The sequence below is a fragment of the Dipteris shenzhenensis genome, chromosome 23 (genome assembly GCF_047967505.1).
Source record: "Dipteris shenzhenensis isolate YYH24624 ecotype China chromosome 23, Dip_SZ_1.0, whole genome shotgun sequence".
NCBI lineage: Eukaryota > Viridiplantae > Streptophyta > Polypodiopsida > Gleicheniales > Dipteridaceae > Dipteris > Dipteris shenzhenensis.
The window spans coordinates 41,383,676-41,406,753 of NC_141618.1; the positions used below are offsets into that span (position 1 = coordinate 41,383,676).

Here is a 23,078-nt window from a genome sequence, read left to right on the forward strand (position 1 = left end):
AGAAAGCATGGAATTCAAGGAATGCTTCCAAGCCTCCTTTTATCAAAGGGAAAAGCGTGATAGGCCAAGTTTTGATTCATTGTCATGTGAGGAAAGGAAAGCCTTGATGGAGGCTAATAAACGCTTTCACTGTTGTAAAGAAGAGGGCCATATGGCATAGGATTGTCCAAAATGCAAGCTTAAAGGGAAAGTGGATGATAGGGAAGAGCAAAAAGGCAAGAAGCCTAAACCACCTGCAGGGTTAATGCCTTATGTTATCAGTGAGCAGCCTAATGATGATGCTACAGAGCTTTGCAGGGCATGGGGCAAAATGAGGGATCAGATGACATTGATTTTCTTTGACCCAAGTGCTCGTGCAAATTTTACCTCCAGAATTGGCAGCAAACTTGGAATCCATGCAAAGGAGATGGGCCCTATGAGTGAGGGAGGCTTGGCTTGTCCTGGGTTTAGCACTCTGGTTACCCTTATCATTGAAAAGCTCTGATTGCATATACAAAGTTTTGTGGACATCGATGAACTTTATATAATGCCTCTTGAGGGTTGTGATGTATGTTGGGCATACCTTGGTGTCACAAAGTTCATGCTTTTGTGGATACTTATAATCGGAAGATCTCCCTATAGCATAGAGGGAAGAAACATGTTTTGGATGTCAAACTAAAGGTAGAGTCATTCCATGTTGTATCTGCTTCAACTATATGCTCAGTAATGAAACATCATATTTCTGTGTTTTTGGTTTTTGCAAAAGATACTAAGTCTGATGATCCACAATTTGTAATCTCTACGCTAGATAAAGACGCTAGATAAAGTGCAAACATATTTCCTTAATCAATTTGGAGAGTGTTTTTCAGACTTGTTGTCCGGTGAACTTCCACCTGAGAGCCCTGCGGATCATGCAATTGATATAGTGCCAGGAAATAGTCAACCAAATAGGGCATCTTATAGGGTGAGTCCAGCTCAACAAGAAGAAATCATGAGCCAGGTGAAGGGCCTTTTAGAGAAGGGGCTGATTCAAACCAATTCTTCCCCGTATTGTTCACCAGTCCTGTTAGTGCAAAAGAGTGATGGTTCTTGGAGAATGTGCATTGATTATCGTGCACTCAACAAGAATTGGCATGAAGTACACATGTTTTTGGGCTTATGCTTGTACTACAAGCGATTTATACGCCATTTCGCTGACTTTGCTTCACCTCTCTGTGCTATGCAGAAGAAGGGAGCCCTAAGGGAGCATCCTTTGTGTGGGCTAAAAATCAAATTGCAGCATTTGAGATGCTAAAAGAAAAGCTTACCACAGACCCAGTATCAATATTACCAGATCTCCGGAAAGCTTTTCATGTCCAAGCTGATGCATGTGGAAAGAATGGCCTCGGAGCAGTCATTATGCAAGAAGGACAGGTAGTGTCCTATGAGAGTAGAATTTTGCAGGATGATGAGAGACATCTGGGCATTTATGAAAAGGAATTGCTAGCTGTAATTCATGCCCTTGCTATGTGGAAGCATTATTTACTTGGGGCTGATTTCACAGTGCAGACAGACCATTAGTCTTTGAGATATTCTTCATCAACCAAACTTATCTGAGAAGCATGTGCATTGGGCCAGTTTCTTATCCATATTTCACTTCCAAATAGTGCATGTGGAAGGTAAAATGAATGTAGTGGCCGATGCATTGTCAATGAAGCCTCAGGTTTCTGCAATAACCATTGCTTACCACCACAGTGACTTGGATGCAATGAAGGATGAGTATGCTCAAGATGAGGACTTTTCCAAGATTTATGATCAGCTGTCTAATAATCATCAGCATGACCATTATACTCTCAAGGATGGTTTTATCATGATGTATGGACGTCTTGTGTCACAAAGCAACTAAGGCCAAAGTTTATGATAGAAAGTTATGCTCCATCATACACAGGGCATAGAGGGATTGATGCTACGATAAAAGTAGTGGAGCACTTTTTCTATTGGCCAACTTTGAGATGGGCCTTTGTCCGAACATGTATCATCCACCAGTTTGATAAGCAAAAGAGACCTGACTTGTTGCAACCATTGCCAATCCTAGATAGACCGTGGGAGAGCATTGCCAAGGATTTATATTTGATCTTCCTAGGACACTACGGGGAATGATGGTCTTTGGACCATTATATGCCGGTTCAATAAAAGCAGGTGCACTTCATTCCAGTAAGGAAGAAAATTACAACGGATCATATGGCAAGGTTGTTCATGCAAAACATTTTCAAATACCATGGGATTCCTCAACATTAGGGGAGAAATGGGGTCTCCAAAGGGCCTCGTAAGGAAATGATTAAGAGCGGGATTAAGCTAATTAGAAATGAACCCACTATGGTAACCCATGGGCTAAGGGCCCCTTAGCATTGATTAAATTTTGGCTTGGGATAGGCCTCATTAAGAGGGCTTAGGTGACTGCCAATATGTGCCCTTGATCTAAATTAAGATCAAAGGCTAAGATGTGTGGAAGAGGGTTTGAATTAGAGCCATTGATGAGCGAATCAAGATGGATGGCTAAGATCTAGGCGCATTATGGAGGGCTAGGATGGAGAGGCCTTTCCAGTTAGGCCCTTGATTAGGATCATGATGGAGGGCTCACAATGAGGCGCCTAATAGAGGGCCTAGATCAAGTCAAAGCTCATTAATGCCATCATTAACGCTCCTTTTGGAAAGGAAGGTCTTAGAAGCCTCAGGGAAGAAAACGATAGGATGGTCACATAGAGGAACGACGCAATCTCATGGGTAGTCAGTGCCTATAGACGAAGGATGCTTGTGACCGTACAACGATATGGAAGGCCATTAATGACTATGTACGGCTATACAGAGCCCAGGATCCCTATTGGTACGGGCTGGTAGTAAAACTATACATACGGACAGTAAGGTGTTGTTTGTACGGATCATAAGGGATAATGCTGCTACTATTTGGTGTACAAGCTGTTGCTCTCACGGGCTAAGTGAATAGCCTGCAATAGTACATTTTATGTACAAACTGTACAACAGTCCATATGTGGATGCTCAGTTCAGGCTGTACGAAAGGTGCTGGCTAAGAAGCTATACAGAAGGGACTGATGGCTAGAATATGGATTGTTTGATGAGCTTGGGCTGAGAGGTGTTGAGGAGCGTACAAGCCTGTATGACTCTTTTCCTTTGCTCTTGTATGGGCTCCTACCAAATTGGCATGTCAAGCAAGTAGTATCTCAATGCTTGACCAGGTGCCCATTGAGTTCATGAATGGTTTGCATTGGCTCATGCCTGGTAAAGGGTTCACTTATGCTTTTTAGCAATTGCCCTTGAGCAGTGGGATGTGTTTTTTGAGGGTCTTGCTTGGCAGGATGATTCACAGTGAATGCTTGCAGAGTAAGTTCGTGCTTCCGAGCATTGTGGGAAGATCATTTATGCTTTCACCCGTTGATTGGGTATCCTAGTGAGTCAATGGACACTTGTGGCTGTTTGGGGAGTGTGTGGCCTTGTTTGGCTGCAAGTAACCGCTTCCAAGTTAAATGCAAGTGTTTGCACTAAAGATGGATGCCTAAGGTCACATGGGTGTGACAGCAAAGCCCTGTAGGGCTAATGTTTGTGATAATAATGCCCACTTAGAGTGGGAAGAGCACTAAATGTGAGTGAGATAACACTCATTGTGTAACTTATTTGTTGGTTTCTCCAACCAATAAATAAACACCAAAAGAGGGCCAAGGCTTTGGGGCCAATCTATGTCTTGTACTTCAATAGGAGCACTATAGCTCTCCCAATCTGTGTTAATTGTTTGCTGAATATTCTAATGTGAAGACCTATGGCTGGTTAGTTGTTTTACCACCCTCTCATTGGCCCTTGAGGCGGGTTTCAGACCCTCTGTCTCTATGACTTGGCCTCCTCAATGACACTCTTGAGTGTAAGTATGTGGCGCATCGTCCCATGAACATGCCGGAAGCTTGCCTGCCCCTTTGCTCTGAATCCATGCATCTCTGCATATCGATTGACCTCCATATTAAGTGCTAAGGCATATATCTTAGACATGACATGCCCAATCATAATGGTCATGTAGTTACTTGGACTCATGGGATCCCCAGCCTTGTGGATAGGTGTGATGGTGTTGAGATTCCATGTGTGTGGGAAATCGAGGCAGACTGCTTCATTGAGGAGCTGCGGCTAGGATAGGGGCTAGGATATCAATCCCATATGCAATAAACTCGGTGCATAAATCCTCATGATCCTTCACTCGACCATTATGAAGCTTCATGACCGCGTCTTTGATGCCCCCCTTACTGAATAGATTGCAAGAAGTCAGCCGTGGTGTGTGTGAGAGATCAAGAGTGGGCTGAATAGATTGCAAGAAGCCGGTCATGGTGTGTGAGAGATCAAGAGTGGTCTGGGTAGGGATGTCATATAATGTGTGAGCATAGCTATGCTAGACTTGAGTATCTGTGAGTGGTAAGGGGGACCGCCGTTCAAGAAACTGTCACCAAAAGTACTTGGAGTTATTGCTAAACAAAATGTTTAGTACTTTCTCCTGGTTTTGGCGGATAAAGTTCGTTTCTTCTAGCGAACTAGACCACAATACTCGCATAATGCTCAAGTTCGCTCGGTAGGCCATGTTTGGACTCGAATCAGAGGTGTCGACAAAGAGCCTTACACAAACCCTAGAGACGAGGCGCAATGAGCTAGAGGGGAGGAGAAGGTGGAGCGTGGAGGGTGGCTGAGGGCTGACAAGTTAGGCGGAGGAGTAGAGGACGGAGGAGCATGCATCAGACGCAACTGAGACTACAAGGAGGCTACAACACGACACAAGAGGCTACAACACGTGCAAGTGGGAGGTGGCTGCAGCATGGATGACACGTCTACAAAGCAACAAGGGAGCTGCAAACAACAGTGTGGACAGGGGATACATGGCAGTGTGGACAGGGGATACATGGCAGTGTGAACAACAAATGCTGAAAGCAACGCAGCCGAGAAAGCTACATAGGCAAGACGGGTGGAGCTAGGTAGACGGGCAGAGAGAGCTTGTAGGCGGATGAAGCAAGTAGGCGAAGGGGCAAGTAGGCTAAGCAAAAGAGCAAGTAGGTGGGCAGAGGAGCAAGTGGGAGAGGGACGGAGAAGCACATAGGCTAGGCAGAGGACAGGGAGGCGGACGGAGGAGCACGTAGGCGAGAAAGGAACGAAGCAAGTAGGCTTATATTATGTATAGTATATAATATATAATATATATGTATTAATTTATTATATAATAAAACATACACACACCCCATATAAGATAATATATATTAAATGATATAAAATATATAATATATGGTCACTCAACAACAACAAACAGAAGTACAATCGAGAGCAACGAAGATGAGACCATTGTGTGTATAAAGTAACGGCAAAGTTTCACTTATATATCTAGAGCCTGAAAGATGGTATCATGAATCTTAAAGGATGAGGATAGCCAAAATCTTCTATAGAAAAGATCCAATCATACTTACAAAATCAAGATCTAAAGAGAGAAATACTAAAACTAGAGAGAGAAACACTAAAAGACCAACATATAAAAATATCTCTCAATAGAATGAAGCTCTAACTCAGTGTTCAAGTTCACTATTGTGTTCATGTGATTGATCTCCCTTGGATCCATGCTCCCTCAACACTATTGTGTGATAGCTATTAGCATGCTCTAACCTTGCAATCTCCCATGCCCACGTCCCCCCCTTCTTCTCCTCTTTCCCCCCCCCCCCCCCCCCTCCTCCTCCTCCTCCTCCTCCTCCTCCCTTCTCCCCCCTCCCTCCTCCTCCTCCTCCTCCTCCTCCCTTCTCCCCCCTCCCTCCTCCTCAACCCTTATCCCTTAAAGTCACAAAGACTAGCTCTCCACTCCTCAACCTTGGACACCTCCTAAACCCTACCACCCTTTCTGAACCCTGAAACTCGTAGATAGCTCCCTCAACCTTATCCCCCTTCTAAACCCTTGAACTCCCATGGACACGAGAGCCTCCACCCATTGTTGTGATCTAGCCCTCTTTCTCACCTACGCTAGTACAAGAGCTACTTTCCATGCTTCAACCTATACTTCTCAACGAAATACGACCCCAAGACCTATGCTACACTTGTGAACACCTATGCTACAATGAGCAACGACACGACTATAGGTGAACAATACCCTTGGAATCTGAAATTGGAACAGACGGAGACAATATTTTGGTGCCACTGCCAGGGAGATTAGCACCTGAAGCAAAAGTGGAGCACATGTTTGCATGTATGAAAAAGAACCCTCTTCAAAAAACCATTCAAGACACATACCTCAAGGCAAAGGAGTGAAAAAATGCTTCCAAATAATATTAACATACATAAGCACATTAATATAATAATCACAAAAAAATCATCATTAAACCTCCCACATCCAATAAAGCAACAACCCCCCCCACCCCTCTTTCCTCACTTCGTTCCCCTCACTTTGCAAGCCACTTCCATCTCTCCTCCATCTCCTAGTTTCATCTCCATATTTTCCATCTCCACCACCACCTCCTCCACTTTCCTTCCACTCCTCCTCCCCCCTTTATCTCCACCAGCTCCATCTCTACCTCCCATCATCTTTCTCATACCACCACCACCCCATTTTCCGTCAAGCACCCCCCTTCCATCTCCACCTCCCATCATTTCCCTCCCCACCACCTTCACTTTCCCCCCCCTCTCTCCACCATCACTTTTCTATCAAAACTCCTCCATCACCTCCACCTCTCCCTTCCTCTCTCCACCCCACCATCATCCCCCTTTCTCCACCCCCTTCCACACCCCACCATCCCCTTTTCTCTCTCCACCCCACCATCCCTCTATCTCTCTCCACCCCCTTCCTCTCTCAACTCCACCATTCCCCTATCTCTCTCCACCCTCTTCCACCCCACCATCCCCCTTTCTCTCTCCCCCCAACCATCCCCTATCTCTCCACCCCACCATCTTCCTTTCTCTCTCCACCCCACCATCTTCCTTTCTCTCTCCACCCCACCATCTCCCTACCTCTCTCACAATCCTTCCATTCTCTCCCCCCTTCCATTCTCTCTCACCGACTTCTTCCTCTCCTCTCTCCCACACACCCATCTCTATCCCACTCCCTCATCTCTCTACTCCCCCCACACTCACCTCTCTCTACCCCCTCATCTCTCTTTTCCACTCACCCCCCCCCCCCCACTCTTTTTCTAAAATCCCCCCTCACACCCTACACATCCTCTCTTCTCGCTCCTCACCCCCTCTTTCACCTTGGGCATAACCCCTCAACGAGCGCGAAGCACCGTTGGCAGGCGTTGGCAATCGTGTCGCCTTGAGCATTCACCGCAATTGACGACCACATCGTCTCAAGCACGCAGTACCGTGAGTGCCACCTAAAGCCCTCTGCCCTTAATGGTTGCGCTGCCTACAATGTGCCACTATTGGCGATCACATAGGTCGTGTCGCCCTTGGCAATCGTGCCAAGTGCATTGCTCAATGTCTGTGCCCGTTAGACGATGCGTCTCCATGCCGTGTACGCTTTGCCGTCGCCCTCGTCCGTGCTTACTACCGCAACCTTAATGCTGCTCGTGAACCACACTGCCGTGCCCACAATTGACATGCACTTGGAGATCCCTCGTGCACACACACACACACACACACACAGACAGAGGACTAACCCATAGGTTAGAAAAACCAACTATAGTACATTAGGTTAGGTTAGGTTTACACCCCTTTTTAAGGAGGCCCTTATTAAAAAATTGACCATATTTGCCCTTACTTTAGGACGCTTTTTCGTGGTCATTTGAAGCGCGAATTGGACCCAATCAAAGCCCACCTTTCCCACTCTAAAAGAGCATGTTTTGTAAACAATTCCCACTACTTTTGGCCTAATTGTTCGAAGTCCAATCATTGCTCTATTTTGAGGCACATTTCAACATAAAAATGATCATAACTTCGCCAAAACGTACCAAAATTGCTTGCAATCTTCACCAGCATGATTAACCATTCACAAGTACTATTTCTACAAAAATTTCAAAGATTATTGAGCAATTTTGTCAACTTATCACTCAAAGGGCAACACATCAACAAACTCACATTGTTCTAAAGAACATCATCAACATCCCACAATGGAACCCATTTGGGATCAACTTCCCCCAATACCTCGGCATGTGTGCCGATAATACAATGGATCAATTAAAGTCAATCCCACAAGAACTTGACAGTCGCTTCAAGACACCCACATCTACAGAGCATTAGACATGAGCACAGTAAAAAGGTCACTCCTATCCAAACACATGTCATAACAACAGAAGTACCACCACCAACAAATGTTTGAACAACCTAATCTGTATCAAGAGATGGATTTTCTCTCAACTATTTCAGAGAGGGGGGAAAGGATGCCTTATCATAAAGAAGAATGCTGCAAAATGCTACCAATCTGAGATTTTAATACACTCTTGACATACGTGATCTCTTTCATGAGGTGTCTGTCCAGATTTGTGGTCAAAGGAAGTGACATATACCTTTGTAAGACTAGAATATATCCAATTGTACATTTTCAAGGAATTGACATCCTTGAAAATGTACCAACAAAACGTTTCCTTCTCCTTTATTGTGGTTGTCAAATATCATTTACAGTTTTTACCTCTCATGGAAGGGAAGGGGACTATGAGTGCAGCCTAACCAGTTGTATGACATCATTGAAACTTATGCATGATAATCCAACACTTATTGAAGAAAGTTATGACCAAAATCAAGATCAGCACTAACTCTCTACAATGGATGCTCAAAAGGCTTGAAGGTCATCATTGAATAGATGCTCCACAGAGTTGCACGAATCTCATCATTGCATCCATATAACATATAAAGACAAAACATTAAAGTCTGGAGCAGCAAAGGTGCACAGAAGAGGCTTTATAAGAAAAAAAGGGTCCGAAAGTTGAACACCCTGAATTGAAAGAAAGTAAGAGTTGCCCAAAGTGGACTCGGTTTTTGAAAATCCATTGGGTTCAGATTGAACACATACTTGACAAACATCTTCACTTCTAACTCTCGTGACGCATACAGAAAACCAAGAAAACTTGATCCCATTAACTCTTTGCAGTTGAAAGATGAAGAAGTATCACTGGTGGTAAAATCATTAACTGTTGACGACCTTCAGTGATCCTGAAGGTCCCCAACTGCTCGTGTCAGCTTAGAATCACAATCAAACAATAGGGGAGTGAGTGGGACAGAATTTGTGGAAGCACAGGATTGATCAAGATACCCACCATCCTCAATCATGGGCATCTAAGTAAATGCTTTGATACTAACCTCACCTTCCTTATTTGATAATGGAGATTGGCCCTGTATCTACAAATAAGGCAGCATAACACATCTGCTTATATGTTTCCTTACAGTAGCAGGAAATCCAAATCGTGGGAGAGAATACCACCTGCAAGCTGGCATAGACTCAAGTTTTGACCCTGATACCAGACAACAAGAAGAGAAAACTACTGCGGAGTGTAATAAAAGTGTGGAAGGAGTATTCATATGACTTGAGGAGCAGGCATCTAGACTTGTATTCTTTTGAACGGCACTTCATGTGTTGTTATCTTTTCACAGAAAGGAGTAACTTCAGATGACGTATCTAATAAAGGTGTAGAAGGAATGACTTCAGATGACTTGAGGGCAGGCTAGACTTGTATAATTTTGAACAGCACTTCATGTGTTGTTATCTTATTTTTATCCCCAATCAAGTGGAACATGTAGACGATGTCCAGCAATATGTTGATGAGGGTAGCTCTGACTTCAACCTGCTGCCCCTGATCACAAGGCTGCACCTAGCAACCAAATATGCCAGGCTATGATGGCCACTATCTTCCAGACATCATACTCAGGTGATCCTTACCATCCATCTTCTGCTAGAAGGTCTGGCACTTAGTTTCGTCCTTTATTCTGACATGATCTTGGAGCCCAAAGGTTCAGCTCTCGTGATCTACACCAAAGTACTGAAGAAAGGGCCCTTTTGCTTGATGAGAGTAGATTCTGTTTCAGATAAATGTAGTTTTTTCAGTTCAATACATTGTGTACATATTTCAGTTTCCAATTTCTCTCTCTCTTGCTACGACACCAATGCACAAGCCTTGTTCTTGTGAATATGCATCCACAAACTACCAACATCACGACAGCTGGGCATTCAAGGCTAACTCACATTTGAAAAATAGCAGGGAGCTATCACAGGAAGAAACAAGGGTGAAGATACACAACGGACACGATGAGACAACCTTCCTCACCTCAGGCAAAGCTAAAGACAAGGGTAAGAAATGCAGACAAGTCTATAGAGAAATTCAAGTTAGAAGACACTGAGTCTAGCTGTAACTAAAAAGCTCTATCTCATGGGTCATCATTGTGAAATGCATTCAGCACACAGTAGGGTTCCCACAGATCTCACTAGCACTTAGATCTCACTGATAGTTGTGCACACAAGTAGTAAAGACACACACAAGTTTGGAACTCTACTCATTAAAGTAAATAGCATAAAGAATATATTACCCCGCTCCACCAATCATGCACATGAGCTCTTACAAGCTCTGGCATTCTACACATAACAAAAGCTCTTACTGCTGTCGGTAACTTTCCCTCCTTGCCACGTGCCTAAAGCAAGGCTGCAGACAACTTAGGACTGGGGATAGCATGGGCACAATTGCCCTTTAAATAGAGGGAGGGCTTGCTTAAGAGTCTTGGCCATGTACTACAGTTAGCCTTGATACCATGCTAGACCTCAAAGGGGATTGTTAAATGATAGCTTAACCCTTTGCAGTGGAAGAATATAAACCAAAGGACGAGCTTTAAACCAAAGGAAAGTACTCAATTAGAATGCTTCACTAGAACACTCGGGTGTATGCACAACCCCCACACAAAATAAGCTTCATGAAAACACTCAGATATGAAATTACTGGAAGATTGAGTGTCTGCTCCGAGCATCTGCCTTGCATTCTCTCTGGCTGCATGCTCCTCAGTGAGCTTCAACAGACTTTGGTGAATTTCCAGGCAAGAGTCCCAAGCGCCCTATTTTTAAAGTGGGGAAAGGGACTAAGTCTGTCCTTTTCCAGGCTAGCTGACCAGCCCAATCGCAGACCCACTGCTCTGTAAATTGGTGACCAATGGACAACTGCCATGTGGCAGCTGCCAGGTCTGTGTCCTCTCTTTAGCCCCACCAACCTGCTGATTTGATGCTGCAGACTGGCCGAGATCTTTGAACTGGCCATCCAGTTCTGGGCCTATAAATGGTAGTGTACTCCAGCCACTCTATGTGCGATATGCTGGGCTTCCTCTGCTCACACATGGGCCCTCCATTAAAACCCTCACTATCTATGAGCTGTAATTTACGTGTAGCTCTCACTGCACCCTCATAAATCCAAAACTACACTCTAGGCTATTTGCCATAACTAGATTTGTGGTAGGTGGCCTTTCCATCGTGGAGCATGTAACTACTAACTCAAAATTGAACTGAGTCCTATCCTTTTATAAAAATCTTTAAAGAAAAGGAATGAATAAGTAAAAATATGGACATGATACACTACACAGTGTTTGTTAGGACCCAATCCTCCTTGCGAATATTAGGGGTGGTGATTTATTATTGAGTTTGTGATGTCCATATTTGGAATTTGAAGCCCAACAAATTTATGGATAAGGTAATGCTCACAAGAGTAATTGATCTTCATTGGAGTCTATACAATATTGTTACCTAGACTGCAACCATATGCATAAAGATGTCATCATTTGATGTTGCATCTTGCTTGGATTTTTTTGCTCCCTGGCATCTAGAACATGTACCAAAAGAGAGGAATGTTATAAGAATTGAGATAAAAAACAAGCAATTTTGAATTGGTGATAAAAGGAAATCTATGCATCTTGCCAAGGATGCAACCCTCACATGCATGATAAGGAGGTGACTCCAAAGGAGGCAATGCATCAACCATAGCATGCTTCTGAAGTGTCATTAAGCTGCCATAGTTCATGTGTCCATACCTCGCATACCATAACTCCGCATTCTGCATAGCTCATGTGCCCATACCTAGCATGCCATAACTCCGCATTCTGCATCGCAGCAGTGGGAGTGCTCACTGAAAGTGCAAGATTGGATCTTTTCTCATATATATCAAGCTGAAAATGACCCTGATACAAAGTGCCAGACAACATCAAAGCATAGTCATTCTCTCTGTCTCTGACTACACACTTAGCATCATCGAATATAACCTGAAATCCTCCTCTATTGAGAGAGGACACTGAAAGCAAATTCTTCTTTATACCTGGCACATAGAGAAATCTGAAATTCTTAAATGTGTGCCATCAGTTGATGTAAGGATGATGTCCCCCACTCCACACATGATATTCTCTTCGGTGTTTCCTTTCAACTTGTCACGATCATAGGGTACACAGAGCACAGCAAGGATTCAAATTGGCAGCTACATCCAAACCCACGTGTTACTCTATTTGGTTCATGGAGGATTTGGCTATATGGAGTCATCCCCATTAAGTTTTTGCACTGAGCTCCTCGAGAGTGGGAGTGGCTTAATGCAGGGCACCGAGAGAAGAGTCTCTTCTACTTTTGTTATGCTGTAAGTAATGCCAGGAAGTTTCAGATTAGAGGCTGGAGGCCCTTCAGAGTCCCTCATTGGGAGAGCTTTTATTTTTTTGTTGACCTACAAAGAGTCTTTGCACTGAGCTCCTCGAGAGTGGGAGTGGCTTAATGCAGGGCACCGAGAGAAGAGTCTCTTCTACTTTTGTTATGCTGTAAGTAATGCCAGGAAGTTTCAGATTAGAGGCTGGAGGCCCTTCAGAGTCCCTCATTGGGAGAGCTTTTATTTTTTTGTTGACCTACAAAGAGTCTTTTGAAGGATACTCTAGAAATCCCTCAAGATTAGAAAAATCACTCTATTCTTTGATTGTCCATTCATGGAGGGATTGTAGTGAACATGTGGAGGTCCAAGTTTGCGGCAGATTTTACTTGTCCTCGTTGCAAGTCTGCCTAGGAGTCGATTCATCATTGCTTATGGGACTGCACACAGGCAAGGGTTATTTGGAAGGGGATTGCTAGGATCTTTAGCACATTTGCACCTTCCCACTTCTATATGACCTGGGGCTCAGTGGCTTGGCTTTCTCTTTCGAGGCAGCAAGTCTTCTTTGAGAGGCAAGACTAGTTGAACATTGCTCTCTGGATGATATTCCTTTCTCCCCTTTCAGACCAGTGCATGCTTTTGGGGATACCTCTTACGAGATACTGGCGAGTATTGCAACATGGCATATCTAGAGAGCCAAATGCACTAAGGCATTGAATGGATCTCAGGTCCATCCCTCTCACACCATGGCGAGTATTTGGTCTGATACCATACATACTTTGATGGCCAATTGAGCGACCATGCGGAGTTCCTCCTGGCCAGCCTCTGTCAAGAGGGATATTTTCCTTAGGGAATGAAGGGGCTCTCCCTTCTCTTAGAGTCCATGGCAAGATTGACGAGGCACTTTCAGCCTCTTCCTTGGTTTTTTTCAAATTTGTACTGAAGTTTTCTATTGACTTGTTTTGGGTGGTCTTTTTGTTCATGCCATGCATGAAGTACTTCCGCTTCGAGCTTGCTCTTGCGGATTTTTTTCATACTTAATAGGAATCGTTTTCTTGGGAAAAAAAAAAGAAGCTAAGGGATGGAGCCACTAAAGCAGGCACTCATTTCCAAGGCTGATGCCTGAGATGAGATGAACACGCACTAATGTCTCTGTGCTAGGGTGCAAATAGCCTAGCATAACTATCCACGTGATAGCTATGGGGCATGGGGCATCCCCACAGGGGAACCAATCAAGGTGTCTGAAGCTATGCATGTGGTCTAGGGGACAGATCCACTGGCCACCGGCTGAGGATTGAAAAGATGATCTCAACTGACAATCGCTCTAATGAATGCCGGCATTGTCAAGAGAGGAAATCAGTGATAGGATGCTGTTGAGAAAAGAAAAGGAAGAAGAGGAGGCAAGGAGGAGCAGGTGCATAAAGTATTGTGTGTGCACGTGCGTGTGTGGGTGCGCATGCATGTGCGTGTGCGTGTGCACGCATGCATGTGTGTGTGTGTGTGTGTAGTGTGTGTGTGTGTGGTGTGGTGTGTGTGAGAGTCGACGAGAGAACTCTAGCTATGGCGATTTCAGCCTTCCACCTGCGTCATGGCCTCTACAGCTGATTCCGCACCTTGCCATCCTGTCGTACAGGTCCCCGTAGGCTTGCTGATGCCTTCTGTCGTACATCCAGAGCTTCTCCCCACCTCTACCTTGCTTTCTTGCATGTGTCGTGGTTTTCTTTTCGCCTAGTCTTCAGCCTCCTGCAACTCCTCGTTTTCTGTGTGTGTGTCGTGGTGCGAATCACTGTTTCCATCCGTACAGATTCCGTACATCTGTACGGTCGCCGTACAGATTCAACATTTGAACCCGTTTGCTTTCTGTACAGCTCCGTAGGTTTTGCCGTACAGTTTTCTTTTTTCTTGTCTTCTCTGTCGTACAGTTTTCCGTACAACTGTATGGACGTAGTCAGGTTTCTCCGTACAATCCCTGCTCTGGTTTACCGTACAGCCTGTCAATCCTTCTCACGCCCCGTCTGCTTCTCTCCATTTGGTACCTGTTCAATCCTTTAACCTCAATGGCAAAAACAAGCAAGTATTATGTCAAGAGAGCACTCTCTCCTGAACCTAAAAGACAATCCAGGGAAACTTCGCCCCCCATAGCTTCTTCATCTGAAGATGCTTCCTATGTGTTTGACATGTTGAATGAGGATTTTCAACAAAGTAGAAGAGAATGGATTCTACCTGCTCCGGATCTCACTTACAAGATGAAGTTGCCTTCTCTTGTGCATCCTTTGAAGAAGCTCTCTCAAACTGCAGTTATCATCTTTTTTCCAGGCAAAATACCCTCGGCTAATGATGTGGGACAATGGGTGAATTCTCTCCTAGGTGGATGCTATGTAGAAGGAGTCTATTTTGCCTCCCGAGGATTTTATGAAGTTCATCTTTTGGATGCCTTGACAAAACAAAAGATGCTGGAAATGTCCCCTTTATTTTTTGGTCGTCAAATGGTGCAAATCATGCCCTAGTCCCCTAATAAGGACTATCGGAATCTCATCAAGCATCATTGCCCTGTATGGGTTGAAGTGGTTGATTTTCCAGATTACATGAGAACAGAGCTTCCAGGCTTAGCCATGACATTGGGACAAGTGATCTGTCCCCCTCGTCCCACAGGTAATAAAAATCGTTTTTGCATCTTATGGGATACTGATAGACCAACCCCCTCTGCTATTGCAATTGAGATTGAGGGTGTTAATTTGGGAAAGAAATATTTCACTTTAAAATGGGGCATTTTTGCTGGAGCTTGTTTCTCTTGTCACAAGTATGGGCACCTGGCTTCAGAATGTCCCTCTATCCTTCATTCGCCTCCTCCCGCAGCTATTCCTTTGTCATCTAATAAAGGTGGTCAGAAGACATATGTGGAAAAAGCTGAAGCTAAAGGAGTAAAGCTTTCAGTTCATACACGGAGCCAGGCTAATTCAGCTCAAAACAAGGATAAAGGAAAAAGCAAGTTAGTGGAAAATAATTCATCTTCTCATGAGGGATGGCAGACTGCAAAGAAGACGGTGCCTCTCAAACAAAGACCTCTCCAATCTCGTAATTGGGATGCTTCTACTCCTTCTCCGGGTCAACCTTCTTCCTCTTCGAGCAATCCCATTTCAAAGGCATGGGTTAATGCAGTCAAGAAGGGTCTTCCACTTTGTGAAGAAGATGATCTAGTAAGGGAATTGGATCCTGAGGGTCAGCAAGACCCTGTGGCAATGGCAGAGGCTTGATGCCTCCCTTTCTTTTTTAGGACTGTTCATCTCTTGTACATATTTTCATGCGTGCTTCTCTTAAATGTATTTCTTATAATATACAGGGCCTCTGCAACTAGAATAAATGGAGGCTCCTATGGCATTATATAAATAAAACTCATCCAGATGTAGTGTGTCTACAAGAGCATAATCAGCATTCTTTTGCTGGGCAGCATGGGTTCTTTTCAGGATATGATATATTTTATGCCGGATCTGAACAATTCTCTGGGCTGTGCATTTTAGCCAAACATGATCTGCAGCCCTTGATAGCATATAATGATCTTGGTGGCCGATGGATGATTATCCAATGTATAATCAATGGAGAGATTTTTGAAATAGGTTCCTTGTATGCCTCTCAAAATTCTGCTTCTAGAGCTCAAATGTGGGACTCCATAAAGCAATATCCTTGGTCTTCAAATGCTCTACTTTCTGGTGACTTCAATAATTCTCCTAACTGAAAGGACAATACCACGCATAAATCCCATATGCTGCCCTCTGAAATCCAGCAATGGGAACATATGACTTCATCACTTCAATTTGCAGATTTATGGACAGCAACTCACCCATCAGTTATGGGATTCACATATCATCATAATGCTTTCACAAAATATTGGGCCAGGCTTGATAGATGTTATCTTATTCATGCTCAGCAATATGATGAATATACATGTCAAATGTGGACTGATTATTCTCAGCAACTATCTGATCATACTCCACTTTGGCTCTCCCTTTCATTTGGAATGCCTCTGGATGACATGCAGCTCTCTTCAATCAGACATTTACAGGTCAATCAATTATATCTTTCTCATGAAAAATTCCAGCAAATGATCAGACTGGCTTGCAGGCCATTGTTATCCCATGCTCAGGAGGATCTGGACTTTGCTTGGAACTCTTTTGTCCATCGTATACAAAATGTCCTTAAGGAATATGGAGGATGGTACATGGCAGAAACCAGACAGCATATCCAGTGGGCAAAATCATTCAAGCAGTATTTTGTATAGATTAGCCGTCAAAGGTCTCTATCTGCGTCTGAGCAGCATTTATTGTCTTGTGCTTCTTCCATAATTGATGCCAATGATAAACGCAAGCTTTCCAAATGGCAAACCAGGACTAGAGTTAAACCTATGCTAGATAAGGGTGGTTCCTCGAAATCTTTCTTTCGGAATTTACATGCACATAGACAAAGTCAATCTATCATGAGGGTCAGGAAATCTGATGGTCTTTGGACCCTTTGGACCCAGACTTTATCTCAGCTAGAAAAACAATGTCTGGATGATTTTCAGCTACTTTTTTCTCAGCCATCTTCTTCTACACCTCAGGTAGTATTGGCTCGAAACAGATTTATTGAGCTTGTTTCTCCTATTGTTCCTTTGCAACAAGCTTCAATGCTGGAAATATCTTTTTCAGATATTGAATTGGATGAAGCCCTCAAGCATTTGGGTAAACATAAATCCCCCGGCTAGGATGGTTTGATGGTTGAATTTTTTGTAGCCTTCTGGGCTGAATTGAAGGGTCCAATTTTGAAGTTCATTAATGTAGCTTGGCAGCATCAACATCTTCCATGAGCTTGGAAGCATGGTTTGGTTAAGCTTGTGCCCAAAAAACCTTTATGTGAGACAATGGATGACTGGAGGCCCATTACTTTGATGCCGGTTATATACAAACTTATTGCTAAAATGTTAGTACATCAGATAAAGGATATCCTTCATGATGGACTTCATCCCAGGCAATATGGTTTTGTTCCAAGAAGGCAAATCCATGATAATATCTCTAATACTCTCATTGCAATGGAATATGCAAAATATTCAGCTCAAGATGTTTTGGTCATGCAGGCGGATGTGGCAAAGGCTTTATAGGGAATCATTTATCTGAGTCTTGGACTCTGGAATGATCAGTTCGACAGGGATGCCCTCTCAGTGCTTTGCTCTATGCCATTGCTTCACATCCTTTGCTTCTTTATATGGATCATCTGGTTGATACTGGACAGTTAGTGGGGCTACAGATTTCTGGTTCACGACCTTTCATTGCTCAGGCTTATGCAGATGATTCATTCTTCATGCCAAAGAATAGTCCTTTGGAGCTTCACCTATTGATGGATACCCTTTCAGATTTTGGGTTGGCAGCTGGTCTTAAAATTAATTTTCAGAAATCAAAACTCTTGCCTCTCAAGCATTGTGACTGGCATGCTATCCTGTGGCCCGGCCAGATTATTTATCCGGAAAACATAGTAAGACATTTGGGCTATCCCATTGGCTGGAAAATCAGAAATAAGCAATAAATATCATGGGTGTTAAACAAGATTCAGGACAAATTAGAATATTGGAAGATATCCACTTGGCCCCTGCATGTACGGCTTCGAATTGTTCAGTCCATTGTTCTAGCTTATGTCCAGTTCTATCTTCCTCTATTACATTGGTCATCTCGAGATCTCACTTTTTTAATGTCTCAAGCCATGGAGATTTTCTGGAAAACTAAGCTTCATAAAAAAGCTTTAAGGTTACTCAAAATGGACTTTCTTTGCTCACCAAGAATGCATGGTGGTTCAAATATAATAAACATCAAATTTCATGTGTTGGCAAGAAAGATCACTATGCTCAAGACTTTTTTTCAACAAGAGCAGCCTTGGTCTATCATGTTGGCAATTCTGTGTGGTCAGATGCGCACAAATGCTTATGGACATTGGCTAGTTGATCCATCGGAAGTAGTACTTGGCAAATTTCAAGGTAAAATCCCTGGTTGTCCATTTTCTACTTCCTTGATTCAAGATTGGAAGCAAGTTCTCTCTCACATCAAATGGTCTCCCCATCCTGCTTCTATAGCTTCCTCACTCAGAATGGAAAGCATTCATTGGAGTGCTGTGTTTTCCTCTCCCCTTGCTGTACAACAACCAATCAGAGCTTACAATCTTATGAAGTTGGGCATCCGGTTCATTGATGATGTGGTAGATACGCAAGGACATTTTCTCTTTTTTCCGATCGCATGTCGACAATACAATCTTGGGATGCATCACAGAACTATTTGGAAAGCCATTGCTGATCTCTTACTTCCTTTGGTTCCGATTCCAACATTAAATGTAAGAGACAGGCTTCAAGATTGACACCTTCAATCTTCAAGTCCAGAAATATCCTCTCAGCCTTTGCATTTATTGACTTCTATACACGCTTATCGATTGATATTACCTCCTCCTTGGATTGCTCATCATGCTAACTCTCTATGGCATCTGAATAAGTCATCAGCCTGGTGGAAAGAAAAATTGCAATTGATATGGAAGTTGAAAATGCCATTGAAGCAGAGACTCTTTCTATGGAGATGCATAGTTGGTATTCTTCCAGTGGGAGTGAAATTGGCTCAAAGAAGGATTGCCTCACCTCTTTGTCCAAGATGTCATCATACTCCTGAGTATTCCGCATTTATTGTGGTTTTGTTCATATTCCAGAGACCTTCTAGACAAGATCTCCTATTTCTTATCTCTCAGATTTCCTGCACACAGGGTCTATAGGTTTTTCTGGATGTATGGCAAATTATCAGTTTCCTTGTCACAGTATTCTCTTTTCTTTCAATGGATCAGATACTGGGCCTTATGGAGCCTCTGGCTACAGCGAAATCATGCATATCTGAATTCTCCCCTTCAGCACCCTTATGAGTTCTTCCGAGCCTCATTGCGGCAGTCTTTATATGATGCCTTACATGAGGACGATTTGGATGTTTCTTGTATTCAGCTTTTCTTTTACTGCTTCTGATGGATAGGGCATTGGCTCTTTTCTCAAGCACTGCCCTGATGTAAATGAATGTTACATAATATAATTTTCTTGGTTTCAACCCAAAAAAAAAAAATGTGTGTGTGTGTGTGTGTGTGTGAGAGAGAGAGAGAGAGAGAGACAGAGACAGAGACACAGAGAGGACAAAACAAAAAATAAAATCAGGAAGCATGACTAGTCCCTCATCAAAGCAAGGCTTACCTCCAGAGCCACTTGAGTAGATACTGCACCCCACAACTACCCCATAGTCAAAGGACCATCGATGTTTATCTTAACAAGAAAACGTTCTCCATGGCCCAGCTCTCATCTCTCCTCTCAGACACAAGCAGAGACGAGCATGTAGTTAGTTTCCATGAGAATACTTTCCAGCCCTGTTAAGTAGTACTACTTTGCTCTTCTATCTTTGATTTCAGAGCAACGGACTTGTGACAAGTGTTACAAGGCACAGAATTTTTACGCCACATACAGGTGGTCTGCTAATTTGCACAATACCAATGGCCAGCTTCCCACCATGCCTGTATACCCAGACACCGCAACGGTAAAAATCAAGATCATTATTCATTTCGAAAGACAGATCTTTCAGCTTCACACAGTCCACTAGTTCCGTCCTGGCTTCGTCCATTCCCGAGCAATCTCTCTATGAAGTAGATCTTATCGTGATCCCCTTGCATGTGAGCATCTGCATATATATTTGCCATCAAGACATATGCTGCATGAAGTTTTTCATCTAATCTAAGCAAATTTTCAAAGGCATGCCTTCCAATCTCTACGTTTTTCCACTGTTGACAAGCACCCAGCACAGTCAACCACATAATAATATTGGGTTGAAAAGGCATCTTTTCCAACATCACAACTGCCTGGTCCAGTTGTCCTGCACGACTGAGGAGATCAACCATGCAATTATAGTGCTCAACAGTTGGGATGATGCCATATTGTTTGGTCATAGCCTGAAAGAATTTCTGGCCTTTGTCCACTAGACCCACATGACTGCATACAGTGAGAACACTAAGAAATGTGACCCCATTTGGGTGTATGTGTTCCTGCTTCATCCTCTTGAGCAGCTGAAACACAATTTCACTCCATCCCCGGTGGGCATATCCTGCAATTAATGCATTCCATGGTACAACATCCCTTGAGGGCAATTCATCAAACAAATGTTGGGCATCAGCCATGCTCCCACATTTAGCATACATGCAGATAAGGCTGGTTGCCACGATTGCACTGTCAAAACCAACCCTACTAATCTGTGAATGGAGTTCCTTTCCGGTTTCTAAAGCGGATGTATTTCCACATACTTTCAGAATGGCAACAAAGGTAAAGCTATTTGGTGACAGACCTTGCAATTGCATTAGTATGTAAAGGCCAAAAGCTTCATTACTTTTTTCTTGCTCAGCATAACCCAAGATCAAAGTTGTCCATGTGACCACATTACGATGAGGCAATTCGTCGAAGACACGGTGTGCATCCTCCATGTTCCCACATTTGGTATACATATCCAGCAAGGTGGTTCCCACAAATACATCCACCTCAAAGCCATTCTTCACTACTTGGGAATGAATGAATCTTCCTTTCTCTAGGCATTCGATTTTCACAAATTCCCCATCAATTTGTTTCCCCTCTTCCCGTGCTGCAAGGCAACTGCAAGCGTTCAGTGCACCAACAAAGGTTCGATCGCTCGGTTGGATGCCTTCCTCGAGCATTTGTCCATACAAATCCAAAGCCAGCCCACCTTCCTGCTTGCTATACCCCAGGATCATGGCATTCCAGGAAATTGCATCACGATAAGTTAAGCCATCAAAGACACGTCTTGCATCCTCCATGCTCCCACATTTAACATACATATCCACCAAGGTGGTTCCCACAAAAACATGTGACATAAAGCCACACTCTACTAGCAGGGAATGGATGGTTCTACCTTTCTGCAGCCATCCTAATTTTGTAAAATTTCCGTCAAATTGCTTCCCTGCTTCCACTGCTGCCAAGCTACTGCAAGCCTTCAATGCACCGATAAAGGTTCGACCATTCGGTTGAATGCCTTCCTTCTGCATCCGTGCATACAACTGCAAAGCCCGTGCACCTTCTTCTTGCTTTGCATACCCTAGGATCATGATATTCCATGACGCCACATTGGGCTTTATCATATTGTCAAACACATTGCGAGCATCTACCATGCTTCCACGCTTCATATACATATGCATCAAAGCATTTGCCTCGAGCACAGGGATTCCATTTAGAATTTCTTTAACCTCGTTCAGCTTAGGCAAGCCCTTGTGGACTACCATTTCTGTATTACAGGAAAGAGTGTAGAGCGGCAGCCCACAGATTGGACCCATTACTAATGAGGAAGCAAGGACATAGTTACTTTAACACCGTCACTCTTGTAGGCGACCTTTGGAGCTTATGAGCTTTGCATTGAGCTAAGTCCGAGCCTTGTACAAGGGGACGACACTTGGATTCTTGTAGTACTGAGAAGCTGGTAAAAGGGCCGCGAAACGCAGGCGCTGTATGAGGGCACAATCGCCCAATAAGCGTCTTTTGTGATACAAACCACGCAGTTGAATGCATTCAGGCACAGTCTGGACAGTGTCCTGGAGTTTGCCAGAGCCCAGCCGAGGGACAACTGCCAGAAGTCGACTGAGGTACGTCGCCTCGCTTCTGAGCTGTTGTGCTCCATCTCAACTATCCACAAAAGACCTACAGAAATCAACTAAGGAGAGAGAGTGCGGGATTCTTTTGTAGTTCAATTGGCGAACGTGTGCCCACAACTCAAGTCTCACAAATTGGGTTCTCTAGGTTCACACGTGACTTTGGGTTCCGGTGGCCATAGTAATCCATTTCAGCATTTGAGGATTTGAACAGGGTGACACGATGTCCAGAAAGCCCATCACACATGCCCAACCGTGGGAAAGGGCCCTAAGAGCCCGGCCACATGCATGGCGTTTGGATGTAAAATGGATGTTTGGAGGCTTAAAGATTGCCACATGCATTTTTGGCATGCCTTGTCATGCCCCAAATTTCTCTACAATGAGAGAATGTAGATCCCGGGCTTCGAAGTATACGTTGCAGATCTTCTCTTTGAATTGGTTCACATATGAATGAGGCACAACGAACGTGATAGTTTCGCAATTGTGCCTATCTGTGAAACCGGCCTCAAGACTACTAAGTAATGCCTTGTATGTTCCGTACTTTACTAAGAGTCTACCCTCAAAGGCAAACCTATGGCCAATACAATCTGTGAGTTGCCATATGTATACTACGGGAAGCGCGTGTGGGTCATCTTGTTGACACTAATTTTGTTATATTATGTTGCATAACCATGTAATGAAAATCTTTTTCTTACTTTGCATCTTATTGAGTGCTTATAAAGTAAACGTTATTTCTTGATTTTGCATGATATTTAAGTCAAACTGTCTTACTAAAAGTTGAAGGTTTAATCAAGAGCAAGTTGCCCCAAGGATGCATGAAGTTTTTAACGCCACACAAGATAG

General features: G+C 43.6%; 1 protein-coding gene across 1 annotated transcript; it reads right to left on the reverse strand.

The window, feature by feature from the left end:
* Positions 1–20,144: 20,144 nt before the first annotated feature.
* On the reverse strand, positions 20,145–21,872 carry LOC147887382 (putative pentatricopeptide repeat-containing protein At1g68930). The gene is made up of 3 exons (XM_087394297.1): positions 21,506–21,872; positions 20,782–21,217; positions 20,145–20,577 (listed from the first exon to the last, which is right to left on the reverse strand). The coding sequence occupies exons 1-3, from the start codon at positions 21,870–21,872 to the stop codon at positions 20,145–20,147; spliced, it is 1,236 nt and encodes a 411-aa protein (XP_087250423.1).
* Between the last annotated feature and the right edge of the window lie 1,206 nt (positions 21,873–23,078).

What these genes read in the sequence shown, in the direction of transcription:
- LOC147887382 (XM_087394297.1), bottom strand. Translation starts at nt 21,872, where the DNA reads ATGGTAGTCCACAAGGGCTTGCCTAAGCTGAACGAGGTTAAAGAAATT. An exon ending in ATTAGGATGGCTGCAGAAAG is followed by an intron (nt 21,218 to 21,505) that starts GTAGAACCATCC and finishes GTTGCCTTGCAG; the next exon opens with CACGGGAAGAGGGGAAACAA. An exon ending in GCAACCAGCCTTATCTGCAT is followed by an intron (nt 20,578 to 20,781) that starts GTATGCTAAATG and finishes CACTGTATGCAG; the next exon opens with TCATGTGGGTCTAGTGGACA.